A 20,618-nucleotide genomic window follows, 5' to 3' on the forward strand; every position below is an offset into this window, starting at 1 on the left:
GAACAGTATCAAATGGGTAATTGGATATATCAAACTAAGTGATGAATCCACTAATGGCCCTTACTCTGAACTTCAAAAGAAAAGGCATAATATTACAGGCAAACTCAAGGTACTGGAGCAAAACATCACCAATAGCTAACCCTGACCTTCAAAAACTGTTGGTAGAGTTGCTATTTTATTCTGAAGAAATATCAAATAAAACATGGTATGCTCCTAATTCAACCCCATTGTTTAATAATTTTACAAGTCTTGAAGATGGCAGAATAGGAACAGCTCCAGTTTACAGCTCCCAGCATGCGCGACGCAGAAGACGAGTGATTTCTGCATTTCCAACTGAGGTACCGGGTTTATCTCACTGGGGAGTGCCAGACAGTGGGTGCAGGACAGTGGGTGCAGCGCACCGTGCATGAGCCGAAGCAGGGCAAGGCATCACCTCACCCGGGAAGTGCAAGGGGTCAGGGAATTCCCTTTCCTACTCAAAGAAAGGGGTGACAGATGGCACCTGGAAAATCAGGTCACTCCCACCCTAATACTGCGCTTTTCCAACGGGCTTAACAAACGTCACACCATGAGATTACATCCTGCACCTGGCTCGGAGGGTCCTATGCCCATGGAGTCTTGCTCTTTGCTAGCACAGCAGTCTGAGATCAAACTGCAAGGCAGCAGTGAGGCTGGGGGAGGGGTGCCTGCCATTGCTGTGGCTTGAGTAGGTAAACAAAGCTGCCTGGAAGCTCGAACTGGGTGGAGCCCACCACAGCTCAAGGAGGCCTGCCTGCCTCTCTAGACTCCACCTCTGGGGGCAGGATACAGACAAACAAAAGGCAGCAGTAACCTCTGCAGACTTAAATGTCCCTGTCTGACAGCTTTGAATAGAGTAGCGATTCTCCCAGAACGCAGCTTGAGATCTGAGAACAGGCAGACTGCCTCCTCAGGTGGGTCCCTGATCCCCGAGTAGCCTAACTGGGAGACACCCCCCAGAAAGGGCGGACTGACACCTCACACGGCCTGGAACTCCTCTGAGATAAAACTTCCAGAGGAACCATCAGGCAGCAGCATTTGCGGTTCACCAATATCTGCTGTTCTGCAGCCACCACTGCTGATACCTAGGCAAGCAGTGTCTGGAGTGGACCTCCAGCAAACTCCAACAGATCTGCAGCTGAGGGTCCTGATTGTTAGAAGGAAAACTAACAAACAGAAAGGACATCCACACCAAAAACCCGTCTGTACGTCGCCATCATCAAAGACCAAAGGTAGATAAAACCACAAAGATGGGGAAAAAACAGAGCAGAAAAACTGGAAACTCTAAAAATCAGAGCACCTCTCCTCCAAAGGAACACAGCTCCTCACCAGCAACAGAACAGAGCTGGACAGAGAATGACTTTGACGAGTTGAGAGAAGAAGGCTTCAGATGATCAAAGTACTCCGAGCTAAAGGAGGAAGTTCGAACCCATGGCAAAGAAGTTAAAAACCTTGAAAAAAATTAGACGAATGGCTAACTAGAATATCAAATGCAGAGAAGTCCTTAAAGGACGTGATGGAGCTGAAAACCAAGGCACGAGAACTACGTGACGAATGCACAATCCTCAGTAGCCAATTCGATCAACTGGAAGAAAGGGCATCAGTGATGGAAGATCAAATGAATGAAATGAAGCAAGAAGAGAAGTTTAGAGAAAAAAGAATAAAAAGAAATGAACAAAGCCTCCAAGAAATATGGGACTATGTGAACAGACCAAATCTACGTCTGATTGGTGTACCTGAAAGTGACGGGGAGAATGGAACCAAGTTGGAAAACACTCTGCAGGATATTATCCAGGAGAACTTCCCCAGTCTACAAAGGCAGGCCAACATTCAAATTCAGGAAATACAGAGAACACCACAAAGATACTCCTCGAGAAGAGCAACTCCAAGACACATAATTGTCAGATTCACCAAGGTTAAATGAAGGAAAAACTTAAGGGCAGCCAGAGAGAAAGGTCAGGTTAACCACAAAGGGAAGCCCATCAGACTAGCAGCTGATCTTTTGGCAGAAACTCTACAAGCCAGAAGAGAGTGGGTGCCAATTATTCAACATTCTTAAAGAAAAGAATTTTCAACCCAGAATTTCTTATCCAGCCAAACTAAGCTTCATAAGTGAAGGAGAAATAAAATACTTTGCAGACAAGCAAATGCTGAGAGATTTTGTCACCACCAGGCCTGCCCTAAAAGAGCTCCTGAAGGAAGCACTAAACAAACATGGAAAGGAACAACCGGTACCAGCCACTGCAAAAACATGCCAAATTGTAAAGGCCATCAAGGCTAGGAAGAAACTGCATCAACTGACAAGCAAAATAATCAGCTCACATCATAATGACAGGATCAAATTCACACATAACAATATTAACCTTAAATGTAAATGGACTAAATGCTCCAATTAAAAGACACAGACTGGCAAATTGGATAAAGAGTCAAGACCCACCAGTGTGCTGTATTCAGGAAACCCATCTCACATCCAGAGACACACATAGGCTCAAAATAAAGGGATGGAGGAAGATCTACCAAGCAAATGGAAAACAAAAAAAGGCAGGGGTTGCAATCCTAGTCTCTGAAAAAAAAGACTTTAAATCAACAAACATCAAAAGAGACAAAGAAGGCCATTACATAATGGTAAAGGGATCAATTCAACAAGAAGAGCTAACTATCCTAAACATATATATGCACCCACACAGGAGCACCCAGATTCATAAAGCAAGTCCTTAGTGACCTACAAAGAGACTTAGACCCCCACATAATAATAATGGGAGACTTTAACACCCCACTGTCAACATTAGACAGATCAACAAAAGAGGAAGTTAACAAGGATATCCAGGAATTGAACTCAGCTCTGCACAAAGTGGAACTAATAGACATCTACAGAACTCTCCACCACAAAACAACAGAATACACATTCTTTTCAGCACCACACCACACCTATTCCAAAATTGACCACATCGTTGGAAGTAAAGCACTCCTCAGCAAATGTAAAAGAACAAATTATGACAAACTGTCTCTCAGACCACAGTGCAATCAAACTGGAACTCAGGATTAAGAAACTCACTCAGAACCGCTCAACTACATGGAAACTGAACAACCTGCTCCTGAATGACTACTGGGTACATAACGAAATGATGGCAGAAATAAAGATGTTCTTTGAAAACAATGAGAACAAAGACACAACATACCAGAATCTCTGGGACACATTCAAAGCAGTGTGTAGAGGGAAATTTATAGCACTCAATGCCCACAAGAGAAAGCAACAAAGATCTAAAATTGACACCCTAACCTCACAATTAACTAGAGAAGCAAGAGCAAACACATTCAAAAGCTAGCAGAAGCCAAGAAATAACTAAGAGCAGAACTGAAGGAGATAGAGACACAAAAAAACCTTCAAAAAAATCAATGAATCCAGGAGCTGTTTTTTTGAAAAGATCAACAAAACTGATAGACCGCTAGGAAGACTAATAAAGAAGAAAAGATAGAAGAATCAAATAGATGCAATAAAAAGCGATAAAGGGGATATCACCACTGATCCCACAGAAATACAAACCACCATCAGAGAATACTATCAACACCTTGACGCAAGTAAACTAGAAAATCTAGAAGAAATGGATAAATTCCTCGACACATACACCCTCCCAAGACTAAACCAGGAAGAAGTTGAATCTCTGAATAGACCAATAACAGGCTCTGAAATTGAGGTAATAATTAATAGCTTACCAACCAAAAAAAGTCCAGGAACACATGGATTCACAGCCGAATTCTACCAGAGGTACAAGGAGGAGCTGGTACCATTCCTTCTGAAATTATTCCAATCAATAGAAAAAGAGGGAATCCTCCCTAACTCATTTTATGAGGCCAGCATCATCCTGATACCAAAGCCTGGCAGAGACACAACCAAAAAAGAGAATTTTAGACCAATATCCTTGATGAACATTGATGCAAAAATCCTCAATAAAATACTGGCAAACCAAATCCAGCAGCACATCAAAAAGCTTATCCACCATGATCAAGTGGGCTTCATCCCTGGGATGCAAGGCTGGTTCAACATATGCAAATCAATAAACGTAATCCAGCATATAAACAGAACCAAAGACAAAAACCACATGATTATCTCAATAGATGCAGAAAAGGCCTTTAACAAAATTCAACAACCCTTCATCCTAAAAACTCTCAATAAATTAGGTATTGATGGGATATATCTCAAAATAATAAGAGCTATCTATGACAAACCCACAGCCAATATCATACTGAATGGACAAAAACTGGAAGCATTCCCTTTGAAAACTGGCACAAGACAGGGATGCCCTCTCTCACCACTCCTGTTCAACATAGTGTTGGAAGTTCTGGCCAAGGCAATCAGGCAGGAGAAGGAAATAAAGGGTATTCAATTAGGAAAAAAGGAAGTCAAATTGTCCCTGTTTGCAGATGACATGACTGTATATCTAGAAAACCCCATTGTCTCAGCCCAAAATCCCCTTAAGCTGATAAGCAACTTCAGCAAAGTCTCAGGATACAAAATCAATGTGCAGAAATCCAAGCATTCTTATACACCAAAAACAGACAGAGAGCCAAATCATGAGTGAACTCCCATTCACAATTGCTTCAAAGAGAATAAAATACCTAGGAGTCCAACTTACAAGGGATGTGAAGGACCTCTTCAAGGAAAACTACAAACCACTGCTCAATGAAATAAAAGAGGATACAAACAAATGGAAGAACATTCCATGCTCATGAGTTGGAAGAATCAATATCGTGAAAATGGCCATACTGCCCAAGGTATTTTATAGATTCAATGCCATCCCCATCAAGCTACCAATGACTTTCTTCACAGAACTGGAAAAAACTGCTTTAAAGTTCATATGGAAGCAAAAAAGAGCCTACATTGCCAAGACAATCCTAAGCCAAAAGAACAAAGCTGGAGGCATCATGCTACCTGACTTCAAACTATACTACAAGGCTACAGTAACCAAAACATCATGGTACTGGTACCAAAACAGAGATATAGACCAATGGAACAGAACACAGCCCTCAGAAATAATGCCACATATCTACAACTATCTGATCTTTGGTAAACCTGACAAAAAGAAGAAATGGGGAAAGGATTCCCTATTTAATAAATGGTGCTGGGAAAACTGGCTAGCCATATATAGAAAGCTGAAACTGGATCCCTTCTTACACCTTATACAAAAATTAATTCAAGATGGATTAGAGACTTACATGTTAGACCTAAAACCATAAAAACCCTAGAAGAAAACCTAGGCAATACCATTCAGGACATAGGCATGGGCAAGGACTTCATGTCTAAAACACTAAAAGCAATGGCAACAAAAGCCAAAATCGACAAATGGGATCTAATTAAACTAAGGAGCTTCTGCACAGCAAAAGAAACTACCATCAGAGTGAACAGGCAACCTACAGAATGGGAGAAAATTTTTGCAAACTACTCATCTGACAATGGGCTAACGTCCAGAATCTACAATGAACTCAAACAAATTTACACGAAAAGAACAAAAAACCCCATCAAAATGTGGGCGAAGGATATGAACAGACACTTCTCAAAAGAAGACATTCATGCAGCCAAAAAACACATGAAAAAGTGCTCATCATCACTGGCCATCAGAGAAATGCAAATCAAAACCACAATGAGATACCATCTCATATAAGGCTTGCTTATATCAGACCTACTCAATTTTATTTGTTCAAAAACAATAAGGAACTAGAAACATATATGCAGAGCTAGCTTTATGTGTAAACGACCCCACACTCAGAAGAAATCAAAGCTCGGTTCAGTGCTCTGTTGTAGTCCTGAAATTCTTAATAATTTTGAACAAGGCTCTGAGTTCATGCACAAGGCTCTTCAAATTAAGCAGCCAGTCCTGCACTATATAAGATGAAGCTTGGCTGCTGAATTCTTTGTTTTTACTTCCCCTGCAATTGGTTCTTTTCCAGCTGCCTTTTTTTTTAGAGCAAGGAAGAACAGTTGACACATGAGATAAAATGCAGGTGCCTGGAATCCTTTAGACCATCGCAACAGTCTTATCAGGGATCCAACTTTAAATAACACCTCTTAGGAATGATAAAAGCCTAAAACAATGTTTTGGCAATTCCAATACTAAGAAAAAGTTTAGCTTCTCTTAGTAACAGGTGTTTTCTACCATGAATTCTGAGTTGCCCACAATGGAATCCCTTTCTCTTACACAGCCTTGCCAGAGCTTTTTTTTTTTTTTTTTTTTTTCTAGGTGGAGTCTCACTCTGTTGCCAGACTGGAGTGCACTGGCACAATCTCGACTCACTGCAATCTCCGCCTCCCGGGTTGAAGCAATTCCCCTGCCTCAGCCTCCCAAGTAGCTGGGACTACAGGTGCGCACCACCACGCCTGGCTAATATTTTGTATTTTAGTAGAGATGGGGTTTCACCATGTTGGCCAGGATGGTCTCGATCTCCTGACCTTGTGATCTGCCCACCTCAGCCTCCCACAGTGCTGGGATTACAGGCATGAGCCACCATGCCTGGCCTGCCAGAGTTCATTTTTAAGATTTAGCCTGACTTGTTTTATTCTTCATCCACTCATTCCTTTATTCTTAGAATCCTTCATTCAACAAATATGAAGCATCTACTATGTATGAGACACTGTTACAGGTCTGAATAAAAAATTATGTGGCACAGACCTACTGTTGCTATCTAGTAAATTATGTGCTGCAGTTAACCCAACATTAACAACAGAAACAAGAGGACAGTAAAATCAAAGGCAGCCTGAGTATCATCAAGGATTTATTAGTTACTCTCCATGTTTCCATGGTTACATTAAAACAACAAAACAGAAAGAATGAACAATTCCTACTGATTCATGTACTATGTTGTAAAGAGGAAAATTTCCAACCAAATTTTGGTTAGTTTTTTTTTTTTTTTTAAATATACCAACCAGATGAAGAAAAAATAGCACAGATAATAATAGTATTAGTGACAATTTTGCAGTTAATACTAAAGTCACTTTCACTTGTATTAGGAACTCATTGCATGATGTACCTTTCTGAAAAATTTGATTCCCAATTATATTTGAATTAAACTAACATTTGCATTGGTGCTGCCTTCCTGGACTTATATGGTTCAGGTATGTATCGAATGTCAAAGGAAAGACAGCATGTGACTACACAGGCCAGTGAAAATTTGCAAAGCCAGAGACACTCATGCTGAGAATTGCAGTGTCATATGAAAACGCTTCTTCTCGCCTTTCAGTATCCTGGGAGGCTTGTGGAAATGCATACCACATAAACCAAATAGGAAATAAGGGCAAAGAGAATATAGTAGAAAAATAAGGTAAAAAAAAAAAAAACCTCACAGGTAAAGTTATTATTCACAATGCATGACAAATGGTCCTGTATTTTTTTAAAAAATAGAAATGGAATCTTGCCTGTTGCCCAGGCTGGCCTGTATTTTTGAAAGCTGAGTTCTTCTTACTTAATTCTGAGTTCCCTGGTAGCCAAAACCAAGAGGAAAACAAAATTACACTATTTATAGTGTTTTTTTTTTAAAGTGTTCTATTTTTCCTTTTTTTTTTTTTTTTTTTTTTTGAGACAGAGTCTTGCTCTGTCACCCAGGCTGGAGTGCAGTGGTGCAATCTTGGCTCACTGCAACCTCTGCCTTCCTGGTTCAAGTGATTCTCCTTACTTAGCCTCCCGAGTAACTGGGATTACAGGTGCCCACCACAACGCCTGGCTAATTTTTGTATTTTTAGTAGAGACGGAGTTCATGATGTTGGCCAGGCTGGTCTTGAACTCCTAACCTCAAGTCATCCACCCACCTCGGCCTCCCAAAGTGCTGGGATTACAGACATGAGCCACTGCACCTGGCCTAAGTGTTCTTGAGATAAAAATAACCCAACTCTAGAGATCGACACCAATGTTTCTATGGATCCCCAAAAGAGCACATTGTATGATTGCAGTAAATGACGCCATCAGCCACAAAGTGGGGACTATTTGTTATAAGTCTTGTGACCTCTGTCATTTGTTTATTCGTTAACATTTATTCTTGTCAATGCTTAATGTTTATAGAATAATTTTGTGGCTTTTCCATAAAGAGAAAGATTTTAAAATATTATAGCATTCCAGGAAGAACACAGGAATAAAAGAAGAAACAAAAGGAGAGGTGAGCAGGAAGACTGATTAGGGAGCAGAGAGCAGTCCTGAGAAATTAACCCTGTTGGATTTAGATTCCTAAGCAATGACCTAAGAATGTCCCGTGGGAAGATGCGAGGCACTTAACAGGCAGAGATGGAGTCCAGAGAGTCTCTGGGCGTGACATCCAGATAGTATTTGAGGGCTATTTAAACATATATTTTTAAATACGCTTTATTTTATTTTATTTTATTTTTTTTTTGAGGCGGAGTCCTGCTCTGCCGCCCAGGCTGGAGTGCAGTGGCGCAATCTCGGCTCACTGCAAGCTCCGCCTCCCGGGTTCACGCCATTCTCCTGCCTCAGCCTCTCCGAGTAGCTGGGACTACAGGCGCCCGCCACCACGCCCGGCTGATTTTTTTATATTTTTAGTAGAGACAGGGTTTCACCGTGGTCTCGATCTCCTGATCTCGTGATCCGCCCGCCTCGGCCTCCCAAAGTGCTGGGATTTCAAGCGTGAGCCACCGCGTCCGGCCTAAATACGCTTTATTTTTTAGAGCAGTTTTAGCTTCACAGAAAAACTGAGCAGAAGTACAGAGAGTTCTCATACACTCCCTTCCCCCACACCCACAGCCTAACCCACTATCAACATCCTGCACCAGAGTGGTGCATGTGTTACAATCACTAAACCTGCATTGGCACATCATGTTCGCCCGAAGTCCATAGTTTAGTGTTCACTCTTGGTGGTGTACATTCTATGGGTTTTGACAATGCATAATGACATATCTTCACCGTTATAGGCCCATATATTTTTATCCTCAGGAAATTGCAGTTCCTTGTAGTCCTGAGGCTAGACATAAGCATGAGGTTAAGAAAAAGTTTAGGTTCTGTTAGTAACACGTGTTTTTTACCATGAATTTTGAGTTGCGGGAAGCAGAGTGCAGGATATGAGAACAGCAGAACCATGTGGTGGAAATGTCCCTGTTCCGGGGTAGAAACGGACAGGTCTGGGCCAAGAGAGTGGAGTGAGTGGCAGACTTTCAGCTCAGGAGTTTGTTTTTTTATGAATTCCAGGCTTTACTTTCTCTAGTCCTGGTCTGGAAAACTATAAATTCTGGAGGGCGGTGGAAATAGCATGTATAATGGGGAATAATGGAGTGTGGCATAAATCTAATTAGGAAAAGCCAATTATAATCTTACCTGAGAAGACTGAGATGCTTAGGGAAATGGATTACATTTTAAAGTTAATTAGGCAATAATATGTTACACCATTTGTTGAAAATCTTTCTAAAATGTGTATGTTCATTTCAGAGTTACAATAGCAGCAAGTTTTGGGGTCATATACCAGTTCCTAATTCCCCATTAAATTGCATGACAATACTGAAAACTAAAGACTGAAAAAGCACCAAAGTCAAGGTGGAATTTCCACTGACTGCATTATCCCTGGGTCCACAGTAAATGAACACACACACACACACACACACACACACACGAAGGTAAAATTCTAGAGATAATCCTAGTATGGTAAAGGACAAAAAAGAATTTCCCATATGATTGCCATGATCAGTATTTAACATATTCTATATCAGAGACTTGAGTGCCCTCAAATTTTGTTATCTGAGAGGGGTACTGGAACCAATTCCCCATAGATACCAAGGACTGATTTCAAATCAGGGCTAAGCATAGTCAGCTAAAAGATAATTTTTAAAAATCCCACTCATTAATGTTAGAAAAAAAGAAACAGAAAACACCTCACCAAGAAAGGTGAACAAGCTATGTTGAAGAAACCACAAAACTAAATAAGGTTTCTAAGAGCATCTTGACATCATGTTGCTGGAAGTCCTGATGCTATTAAGATGTAACTTTTCAAGAATTTAATGTATGCCCTTAATGCAACATCAATTAAAATGCCAATTTTGAAGAAATTGATAAAATGATTATTGTAGATAATTCATTCAGAAAATAAGCTGAAAGAAACAGATTGGAACATTTCAATAATGTGTAAAAATGTGAGGGAATCTGGGGTGTCTGATCCTAATGTGTTTGATAAAACTACATTAGTTAAAATGAAAAATAAATACTATTTTACATATGTTTTGGAGTCAGACCTGGTTGGTTCTGTGCCAACTCCTAGCTAGGTTATCTTGGGCAAGTGGTTGAACCTTTCTAAGAAAATGAGTATACTACATGTATTATAAGATTGTGATTTGAACCAAATGAGATAATCACTTAGCACAATTCCCACTACAATTCTACTGTTGTTTTATTTGATAACAGAATATTTAGGAAAATGTGTCCTATGAACCAAAAGGTCACTTTTTAAACCTGATAAAGCAAATAATTTACAATGACATAATATTATCAATCTATTCATGCTGCAATAATACCTATTGCTGGGAGTGGTATAGTAAGGTAGACCCAGGAGTGTTGCAACAGTCCTGGAGAGTAGCTTAATAATACTTACCAAGAGCTTCAAACATGTTTCTACCCTTTAATGAAGTAATTTAATTTTAAAAATCTAACCTAAGAAAAAGTGATATAAGGACCTATATATTAGTTGTTGTATTATATATAAATATTTAAATATTCACCAGTGAAACTATTAAAACATGATATAGCCACAGGAGAATATTTTAGGCTGTGTATATTTATGCAAATAAAGAATTATAAATGAATCGTAAAATGTTAGAGTAGAATAAAGAATGGATATACTGTATAATTCCAAATTTGCAAGTTAAAGCCATATAGATATCTATGTATGGGAAACATAAAATATAACATATGTTATCTCTGAATTATTAAATTTCTTTATGCTTTTCTTCTATATTTTCCAAATTCCACAACAAGCAATTACTTATAGTAGAAAATGTTACTTAAAATAATATGTCAGAACAGACAAGCCACTGTAGACCAAGAAAAAAAAAGAAGTATAAGATCTAAGTATTCTTTAAATGAAATAAAATACGTCTACTTCCTGGCTCACTATTCAGCTTGGTTCAATTAGCTTAATGGATATTTTTGGCATTGATTTGGGTTATTTTAAAAGGCTTGGGATTATCTCTGAAAATACTAATCTTTCTATAACATTTACAATATTAGATTATTAGGCCTAATGTGTGTTTAGGGGAATGACAGAATAGTCACTGGAATCATATATATAAATACTTATATCTTAATTGCTATTAACAGCATTACTGTTATAATTTTTCTTTTTCTCTTAAAAAGGAAAGTTCATGAAAAGAAATTGAGGGTCACAGGTATTTGGATTCTTGTTAATGGAGATTGTCCTCTTTAATGAAAATTACAGAGTACCTATATGTAATAATTCCCTTTCTCATTAAAGAAATGAGCATAGCCCTTGGGATGTGTGAAATCTTAGTGGGAATTCCAATTTACTCACTAACTGCATGACTTTGACCAAAAACTTCACCTCTACCAACCTTGGTTACCTCAACTAAAACATGGGGAGAATCTTGAGTTGTTCTGAAGTTCTTCCTGATGCACCTGTGGCTAGAATTGGAAAACCCAGGCTTTTCCCCAGGGAACTAAATTTAGGGGACATTTTAAATAGAAAACAATGTGTAATTTTAAAACATGTATTTAAAAGACGAGAGCAAATCAACATATTCTTTCAGCAGTACAGAAAAACACTGATTTTAGAACAGGGTTAGCAAAAAGAAATTGTTAAAATTGGAATAACAGACCAGAGAGTGTGTTTGGAGCTGTATTTACTATTTGGCCTCCTTGCTTTTGTAGTAGAAATGCTCAATACATTCCCCAGCCCTCACCCCCATCTTGGTCCGCCCCTTTCTTTCTTCCAGGATCTTAGAAATTGAGTTATCTGGTTTATTAAATACTCTGATTCAAGAGGCCAATATTGACGTATAATCTGGTAAAGAGAAGACAAGGACATTCTACGTGGTTGTGGGAAGCAGACAGCAGGAGGGAAGGTGGGTAAAAAAATGTGCTGCAGTATCCAGTGACCACCTGAAGAGCAGAAGTTTTCCTTCTCCCAATAACTAGCTAATTCTTGGTGGGAATGGTCCACGCTTCAACTTCCCTAGTTTTAGAAACATTTTTCTTCTTTGTGTTTACTGGATATGTGTTATAAAATGATTTATGTCCTCCCACCTCAAGTCATAGGTTGAAGCTCTAACCCACAATGTGATTACATTTGGAAATAGGGCCAGTAGAAAGGTAAATAGGCACAAATGAGGTCATGAGGATGGAGCTCTAATCCAATAGGACTGGTGTCCTTATAAGAAGAGGAGGAGATTCCAGACCTCTTTCTCTCTCCACTCACACGCAGCGAAAAAGGCTACACAGTGAGAAGGCAGCTGTCTGCAAGCCAGGAAAAGAGGCCTCAGCAGAAACCAACTCTGCCAGCACCCTGATCTTGAACTTCCAGGCTTCAGAACTGTGAGAAAATACATTGATGTTGTTTAAGCTATCCAGCCTGTAGTATTTTGTTATAGAAGCCCAAGCTGACTAATAGAATGTGTTGCTTCATTACAAAAAAAAAAAAACCCAACAACAAAAAATTCTGATTCACTGATATTACCATAAATGCTGAAACAGCCTACACACTTCCAAATAACTAAAACCTAATAAAATGAACTTCATCTGAAATGACTCTGAATACATTCACAGACTGTGAACCACAGATTATACCTGAATCTCTGTAGATTAAAACATTTACTCAAGATTTTTTTTTTTTTTTTTTTTGAGACGCAGTCTCCCTCTGTCCCCCAGGCTGGAGTGCAGTGGCGCGATATCGGCTCACTGCAAGCTCCACCTCCCGGGTTCACGCCATTCTCCTGCCTCAGCCTCCCGAGTAGCTGGGACTACAGGCACCCGCCAACACGTCCGGCTAATTTTTTGTATTTTTTTTTTTTTTTTTTAGTAGAGACGGGGTTTCACCATGGTCTCGATCTCCTGACCTCGTGATCCGCCCGCCTCGGCCTCCCAAAGTACTGGGATTACAGGCTTGAGCCACCGCGCCCGGCCAACATTTACTCAAGATTTTACAGGATTGTCAATTTAAGCATTATTTGTATAACATGATACATAAAATCCTCGTGTTTTAATTTTAACTTTATGACTTTCTTTGTACTTTTAAAATAGGAGTTTGTGACAACAATGTGATAATCATAGCTACTGAAAAAACAAAAGGTGAATTACAATACACTGGGAATCTCCTGTATTGGATCAGAAACAAACGGAGTCAGATGCTGCAGAGCCCAGTGATTGTGTGGATATATACAGATGACTTAAAGATTTAAAACTATTTGGCTTTAAACAGGTGCCTTGAAAAGTGAATACAAATCAGGGGCTGTGGCATTTTTATTTGTGGGTATTTGTGTTTGTAAATGTACACATCAACTGTCTGAAAATCAGAAATCTCTAGGGCCTGGGCAAATAAGTAGAACAAACTTTATATCCACACCCATTTTCTTTACAGTATTTAAAAAGATGAAAAGTAGCTTGAGTGAGGACTTGAGCAGGGGGGAAAAAAGAAATACTATAAAATATTCAGAAGTCTGTAAAAAAAAAAGATTACTGTAAGAAGGAGAATCAATATGAAAAGCACAGTACTGTTTGGCTCTCATCTTTCTGACTTTTTTAGCCCTGGGCAGAGGGACAGTCTTGATAGAAGAGGAGCTAAAACATTGACTGCTGGCATGCATATGTACATTTTGGTCCAAGGCTGTGTGAGTTAATCACCAAAGGGGAAAATGATAGCATTGGTTTTGGCAGTAAGAGTTGTAGAGTTAGCTAAATGATAGGCCTGGACAATAAAAATATTGGCTCCATGGAAGAAGGTGGAGACCAACACTAAGGAATCTAAGGATTAAAGGAGGTTTAAGAGACTGTCTCGTGTATCCTTGTTAGTAAGTGGATGCCAATTAATCAACTCTGTGGCCTGTGGCCTCTGCGGCCTGTCCTGGTCTCAGGACCTCTCAGAAGCCATTCCCAATCCCTCTTAGAATCCAGCTACAAGGATTAAAAGAATAACTTCCAGCGTGGATTTTGCAACATGTTGGACAAGTATCTCAAGAGTTATCTACCAAAGATAAACCCATTTGAATTCACTTTCATTTAAATATAAATTGTATGTATCAATTTGAAGAGTGGAAGAAGGCATCAGAAAAGCAAATATTTTAAAAAGCAAACACCCAATTTTGCCTTTTTGCTCACCGCAGAGCATTTCCACATTTAAAAACTGATGTGAAATCTTCATAAATTCTACTCTTATTTATCCTTAAGTACTATACTTAGCATCATAGAACTTGAAGGTAACCTGCGGATCAGCTTATTCAAGCCCTCAGTTTTATCCCCAAAGCCCAGAAGTTTACAACTGCCCAGGACTCACAGGTGTTCCACAGAGCCACAAATGCTTCACGTCCCAAACTGAGCTCATTGTGGTGCACCAAATTTGTTCCTTTTCTTACAACGTTTATGTCAGATAATAGTGGAAGTATATTCCAATTACATAAAAATTTAGGAAAATTTTAAACTCTTAATCCCAAATTATATCATTTCTATTTTTTCATTTATTCATCTATTTATCCATCCATTTATCCATCAAGCATTGACTTGTCATTGACTCCATAAAGGCACTCTGCTAGACTCTTCATACTTAGTAATTAAGTAGAATACAGTCTCTGCTGTCCAGAGTTTCAGTGTCTGGATGGAGAAAGTATATGCAAATAAACAGTGAGTGAAGTGCTCTAAAGGAATGCTGTGGTATAACAGAGAATAAAGGTCTGAATTCAGCTTGGGGTAGAGTCAAGAATACTTGAAAAAAGTGTCTTTTCCATTAAACTTTGAAAGTTCCATAGGATGTCCCCAGGTAGATGAGAGGAGGAGGAAAGGCAGATATCATTCCACCTGAGTGATGTCAACAACCTCCTATCACACCTTCAGTCTTGTTCCCCTTAAACCTATTCTCCCTACTACAGCCAGATTGCCTGGGCAGACTTTCTAACTCTCCTTCCCTTTTCCCTTCCCTTCCTTAATTCTTTCTGCTCTTGTCACTTTGTTTTTTGTTAATCAAAACATAACCATAGTTAATACTTTTGTTAGAGTCAAAATACAAGAATGAAATGTTTGACTCTAAACTAAAAAATGCATATAGACGGAATAAGAAAGCAGGCTGTTCATTCAAAAATGCAAATTAAGTAATGCTTACAACTCTTCCATGGTTCTCTTATCTTACATAGAATAAATTCTTTTTTTTTTTTTTTTTTTTTTTTGAGATAGGGTCTTACTCTGTTGTCAGGCTGGAGTGCAGTGGCACATTCACAGCTTACTGCAGCCTTGACCTCCTGGGCTGAAGTGATCCCCTCATTCCCACCTCAGCCTCCTTAGTAGATGGGACTACAAGTGTGTGCCACCACACCTGGCTAAAATTTTAAGACATTTTTTGTAGAGATTTCTGAGCTTGAGCGATCTTCCTGCCTTGGCTTGCCAAAGTGCTGGTATTACAGACGTGAGCCACTGCACCTGGCCTAAAAGCCAAATTCTTAACACAGATGGTAAGTACGTATTGACTGCTCAAATTCCTCTGGGGAAACTGCATGCCCTCAACTAATGAGCAGTTGGCCAGGCATAGGTAACACATACAGGGCCACCACTACCCAATGCAACTCCTGTATTTAAACCAGAATAAGACGCCATCCCTACACAGATAAATTATAAAAGTCACCCCGTCCATGGGGAAACAGCCCTATGCATACCCCGGCAGGCAAGCAGACACCATCTTGTGCAAATGAAAAGCTGCCTTTCCCTCCAAGAAAATGCAGCTGCATGCCAGGATACATAGCCTGGTGAGCAAATGGGCCTGGCTTTTGGCCCCCATTCACTCCCTGTGACCAGATGCCTTTGTGCAGTGCACAAACCATGGACAAATGATCTGGACTGCAAGCAGAGACTGATTCCTTCTAGGTACAGTGTTCGACTCAGGAGTATGTAGGCGACCAAGCAGCGTCAGAGTTTTTCAAGATTGATAAATAGATGTGAGGACAAAGAAGACTTCCCCCCGTGGGGTTACTAACCTGGGAAACTGTGTATTTTAGCCTGTTGTAGCCATTTTTTCACCATGTGGGAAGAGGCTATAATGTAAAGGAAATGCATAGAAAGACATACGCACAGAGAGAGAGAGAGTCCTGATACTACTGCCTGAGCTTTTATCTATATCCAGCTAAGTCTGAGGCCTTGTCTGGCTGTAGGCTGTCTAGTTATGGAAGACAATGGATTCCATCTTTTTTTTTTTTTTTTTTTAGACGGAGTCTCGTTCTGTCGCCCAGGATGGAATTGCAATGGCGTGATCTCGGCTTACTGCAACCTCCGCCTCCCGAGTTCAAGCAATTCTCCTGTCTCCGCCTCCAGAGTAGCTGGGATTACAGGTGAACGCTGCACACCCAGGGTTTCACCATGTTGCCCAGGCTGGTCTCAAACTCCTGAGCTCAGGGAATCCACCAACCTCAGCCTCCCAAAGTGCTAGGATTACAAGTGTGAGTCACTGTGCCCAGCCAATTCCATCTTTTAAAGTTGGCTTGTTTCACTAAAATATTGTCACTAAAATAGCCTGTATACATATAGCTTATCATAGGGTTTGCAAATTTATATGTCTATAAAAGCCCTATGCAAAAGAAAACAATATGATCGAGACAATATGGAGTGTTGGGGACTGTGACAAAATTGGGAACCATTGCCCTATCTTGAAGAACCTTCTCCTGCTTATCTCCAACTGACCTGAAAAATGTATGTCCAGCAGAGCTGAGTCTTGTACTTTTATTTTAAAGGGTACCCTGGAAACACAGATATTTATGCCAAAATCTTCTAATTTTTTAAATACTATCAACTAACTCTAAGTAATGTTAAAACACCATGCTGGTCAAATGTGATATATTTGCAGGCCAGATCAAGTCAGCAGTTTGGAACTGCTGACATATGTTACTGCAGAATGTGTTCTGTTCTTCCTCTCTGCTACATGTCATTCTACTCCCAATTACCTTCCACCTTACTCTCTCTGCTCCAAACTTTTTTTTTTTTTTTTGAGATGGAGTCTCAGTCTGTCACCCAGGCTGCAGTGTAGTGGTGCGATCTCGTCTCACTGCAACCTCTGCCTCCTGGATTCAAGCGATCCTTGTGCCTCAGTCTCCCGAGTAGCTGGGATTACAGGTACCTGCCATAATGCACAGCTAATTTTTGTATTTTTAGTAAAGATGGGGTTTTGCCATATTGGCCAGGCTGGTCTCAAACTCCTGACCTCAAGGGATCCACCCACCTCGGCCTCCCAAAGTACTGGGTTACAGGTGTAAGCCACCATGCCCAGCCCCAAACTTCTTTTAGCTCCTTGAATACCCCACTCTCTTTGGAACCTCCAAACTCTTGAGAATGCTGTTTGTTACCTCTGACTGAAACTCTTTTGTCCTCTCTTCTATCCTTTGATCTCTCAATTGTCACTTCTTCCAAAAAACTTTCTCTGGAAACCTAAGTCTGGGTTAAATATGATGCCTCTGTGTATTTTTTGAAAAAAAAAAAAAAAATAGAAGAAACAAAGAAACAAACAAAAAGAGCTAGTTCATTTGAATTCATACAGAACTTTGTATGCCAAGGTAAAGACTGAAATTATTTCTCTACTAGCGGTCCTCAATCAGGAGGAGGACCTTTGGTGCTTAAGAAAAGTGCAAGGCCAGGCATGGTGGTTCACACCTGTAATCCCAGCACTTTGGGAGGCCAAGGTGGGTGGATCACGAGGTCAGGGAATAGAGACCATCCTGGCCAACATGGTGAAACCCTGTCTCTACTAAAAATACAAAAAAAAAAAAAAAATTAGCCAGGTGTGGTGACATGCACCTGTAGTCCCAGCTACTTGGGAGGCTGAGGCAGGAGAATGGCTTGATCCCGGGAGGCAGAGGTTGCAGTAAGCTGAGATCACATCACTGCACTCCAGCCTGGGTGACAGAGTGAGACTCTGTCTCAAAAAAAAAAAGAAAGGAAAAAGGTAAATATCTGGGTCCCATCCCCAGATACAGGACTAGGCCTGAGGCAAAAAACTTAAGGATACTCCCCAAAACTCAGCAATCAAGATAAATGTTTGGAAGCAACATTTAAAAATACCAAAATTAATGCAAAAAATTCCATAATAAACAAAATACCAAATTTTTAATAAAGACAGAATAGTTGTTACTGATATCTCCCATTAAGTTCCAACATGACTTGGTATAACATTTCTTTAAATTTTGATATTTTGTTAATTATGGATTTTGTATTCAATTTTATATTTTAAAATATTTCATTAAATTGGTATTTATCTTGAGCAATGAAGTTTTGAAGTACCCTTAAATTTTGTGCCTGAAGCAAGTGCCTCCCTTGCCTTACCCTAGCCCTGGTCCTATTCAAGTATAGCATAAGAATTTACAGTAGTAGTACATTTCCACTTCTCCACTCCCAGCCTTTGTAGTAATGTTGTCATTCATTTTATTTATTTAGTTATTTTTTACATAATTATAAATTCATACTATGCTATCATTATTTTTATTTATACTGGCAATTGTCTTTTAAGGAGATTTTATATATTTACCTCTATAGTTAGCACTGGGCTACAGATTCCTTTGTATAGAAACACATTTCCCTCTCATATCATTTTTCTTTTGCCTAAAGTATGCCCTTTAACATTCTTGTAGTGCAGAACTGCAAAGTGTAAATTTTTGCAGCTTTTGTGTGTTAAAAATAAATCTTTATAAATAATATTTTTTGTGCATATAGAATTATGGATTGACAGGATTTTTCCCCCACTCCGTGCTTTAAAGATGTCCCACTGTCTTCTCACTTACATTATTTCTGATGAGAAATGTGCTATAAATCTTGTATTTGTTCTACTATACCTAATATCCTTTTTTACTATGCCTTTATTAAAGATTTTTATCCTTATTACTGATTTAAAGCAATATTTTTATTATGGACCTTGTTACAGTCACCTTCATGATTTTTGCCCATTTGGGGATTATTTAAGATGGGAGAATAAATCTGGTTCCTGTTATTCCATCTTTACTAGAAACAAAACTTTTTGTGTCATTTATCCTTGATGTAACTCCTAAAACATTTAGACAAGCCTACCATCTTATCATTTGCTTTCTACTTGTTTTTTTTTTTTTTTTTTTAGTTTCTTTTTTGTCTCTCAAAGCAAGGAGAGAACATCTTGCTTTCATTTTGATTATTTTTGACTACTCTATTTTTTCCTTCTACTAGTTTGGAAGTTCTGCCTTCCTTTACTATTATTTTAGTGGTTACCTCAGCAACTATCACAAGCAGCCATTGTTTTAAATACTATTTTTATGTGAAATGGTTATGCTTTTCCTTAGCAATGCAATAAATCAAGCATACTTTATCATTATTTAAGCTCTTCTCAACTTACATACCCTTATTTTCCTTTATTTTAATTCTATGTATTTATTGACTCCCAAGATATTACTTTTGGTATTTCTCATTTAAGTACATCCACATGCTTGACATTTTTATTGCTTAATTTCTTCATGAATATGTGACTTTCTACTGGTATCATTTTCCTTCTCCTTGAAGAATAACTTAGGTCTGCAGGTGGAAGATTCTCATGATGTTTTATTTCTGCATTAAAATGTTTCTTATTTTATCTTTATTCTGTGTATTTTCACTGGGCATGAATTATACAATAGCATTTATTTTCTTTCAGCACACAGGAGATAGTATTTTATGTCTTCTAATACTCATTATTGTTTTTAAGAAGTCAGCTGAAATCTAGTTATTGCTCCTTTAAAAGCAATCTCTTTTTTTATGGCAGATTTCAAATTTTTTCTGTTTTTTGGTTTTCTGAAATTCCACTACGATGGATTTGGGTTGTGCATTTCTTTTTATTTATCCAGTTTGAATTTTTGAATATGTAGATGTGTGTCACATTAATTTAAGAAAATTTCAGCCTTTATCACTTCAAATATTGCTTTGGTTTCATTCTTATTTTCTCCTCTTTCTTATTTTGGATTTGCAAAAACATGCTTGGTTATTCTCATCATTACCCCTATGTTTTTTTTTTATTTTGCATTTTTTTTAATCTTGTCCCTCTTGCTTTCTTCTGAATATTTTGCTTTCATCTATCTTCCAGTTCACAAATTCTCTTTTCAGGTGTGTCTAATCTGTTACTAACCATGTCAACTGAGTTGTTAATTTCAGTTATTGTATGCCTTAATTCTAAACTTCTGTTTGGTTCTTTTCTAATCTGCTGCCTATTGCTTTAATGGTTTTAAGTTATCTGTTAACATTTTCACTCTTCAATTTCCTTGGACATCAAAAGCATAGTTTTTTAACATCTGTGCCTGGTAATTCCAATATCAGGAGCTCTTGAGGGTCTGTTTCTGTTGTTGCTTGTTTCTATTTGTCTTTCTTCAAGTTTTATTGTCCCTTCATGTGACTGGTTATCTTTTATTGTGTGCCAGATACTGTATTTGAAAA

The 20,618-nt window shown here is 38.9% G+C and overlaps 1 protein-coding gene across 1 annotated transcript in view; it reads left to right on the forward strand.

Moving 5' to 3' along the window:
• The window catches only part of LOC129463763 (UDP-glucose:glycoprotein glucosyltransferase 2-like), a 142,415-nt gene extending 123,348 nt beyond the window's left edge, over positions 1 to 19,067 (forward strand). Inside the window, 3 exon segments of the mRNA XM_063619093.1 lie at positions 11,948 to 12,545; positions 13,251 to 13,428; positions 16,412 to 19,067. Of these exon segments, the coding sequence (XP_063475163.1) occupies positions 11,948 to 11,962 (15 nt within the window). The 3' untranslated portion in view covers positions 11,963 to 12,545; positions 13,251 to 13,428; positions 16,412 to 19,067.
• The last annotated feature ends 1,551 nt before the right edge of the window (positions 19,068 to 20,618 follow it).

Source organism: Symphalangus syndactylus, chromosome 15 (genome assembly GCF_028878055.3).
Source record: "Symphalangus syndactylus isolate Jambi chromosome 15, NHGRI_mSymSyn1-v2.1_pri, whole genome shotgun sequence".
Lineage (NCBI taxonomy): Eukaryota > Metazoa > Chordata > Mammalia > Primates > Hylobatidae > Symphalangus > Symphalangus syndactylus.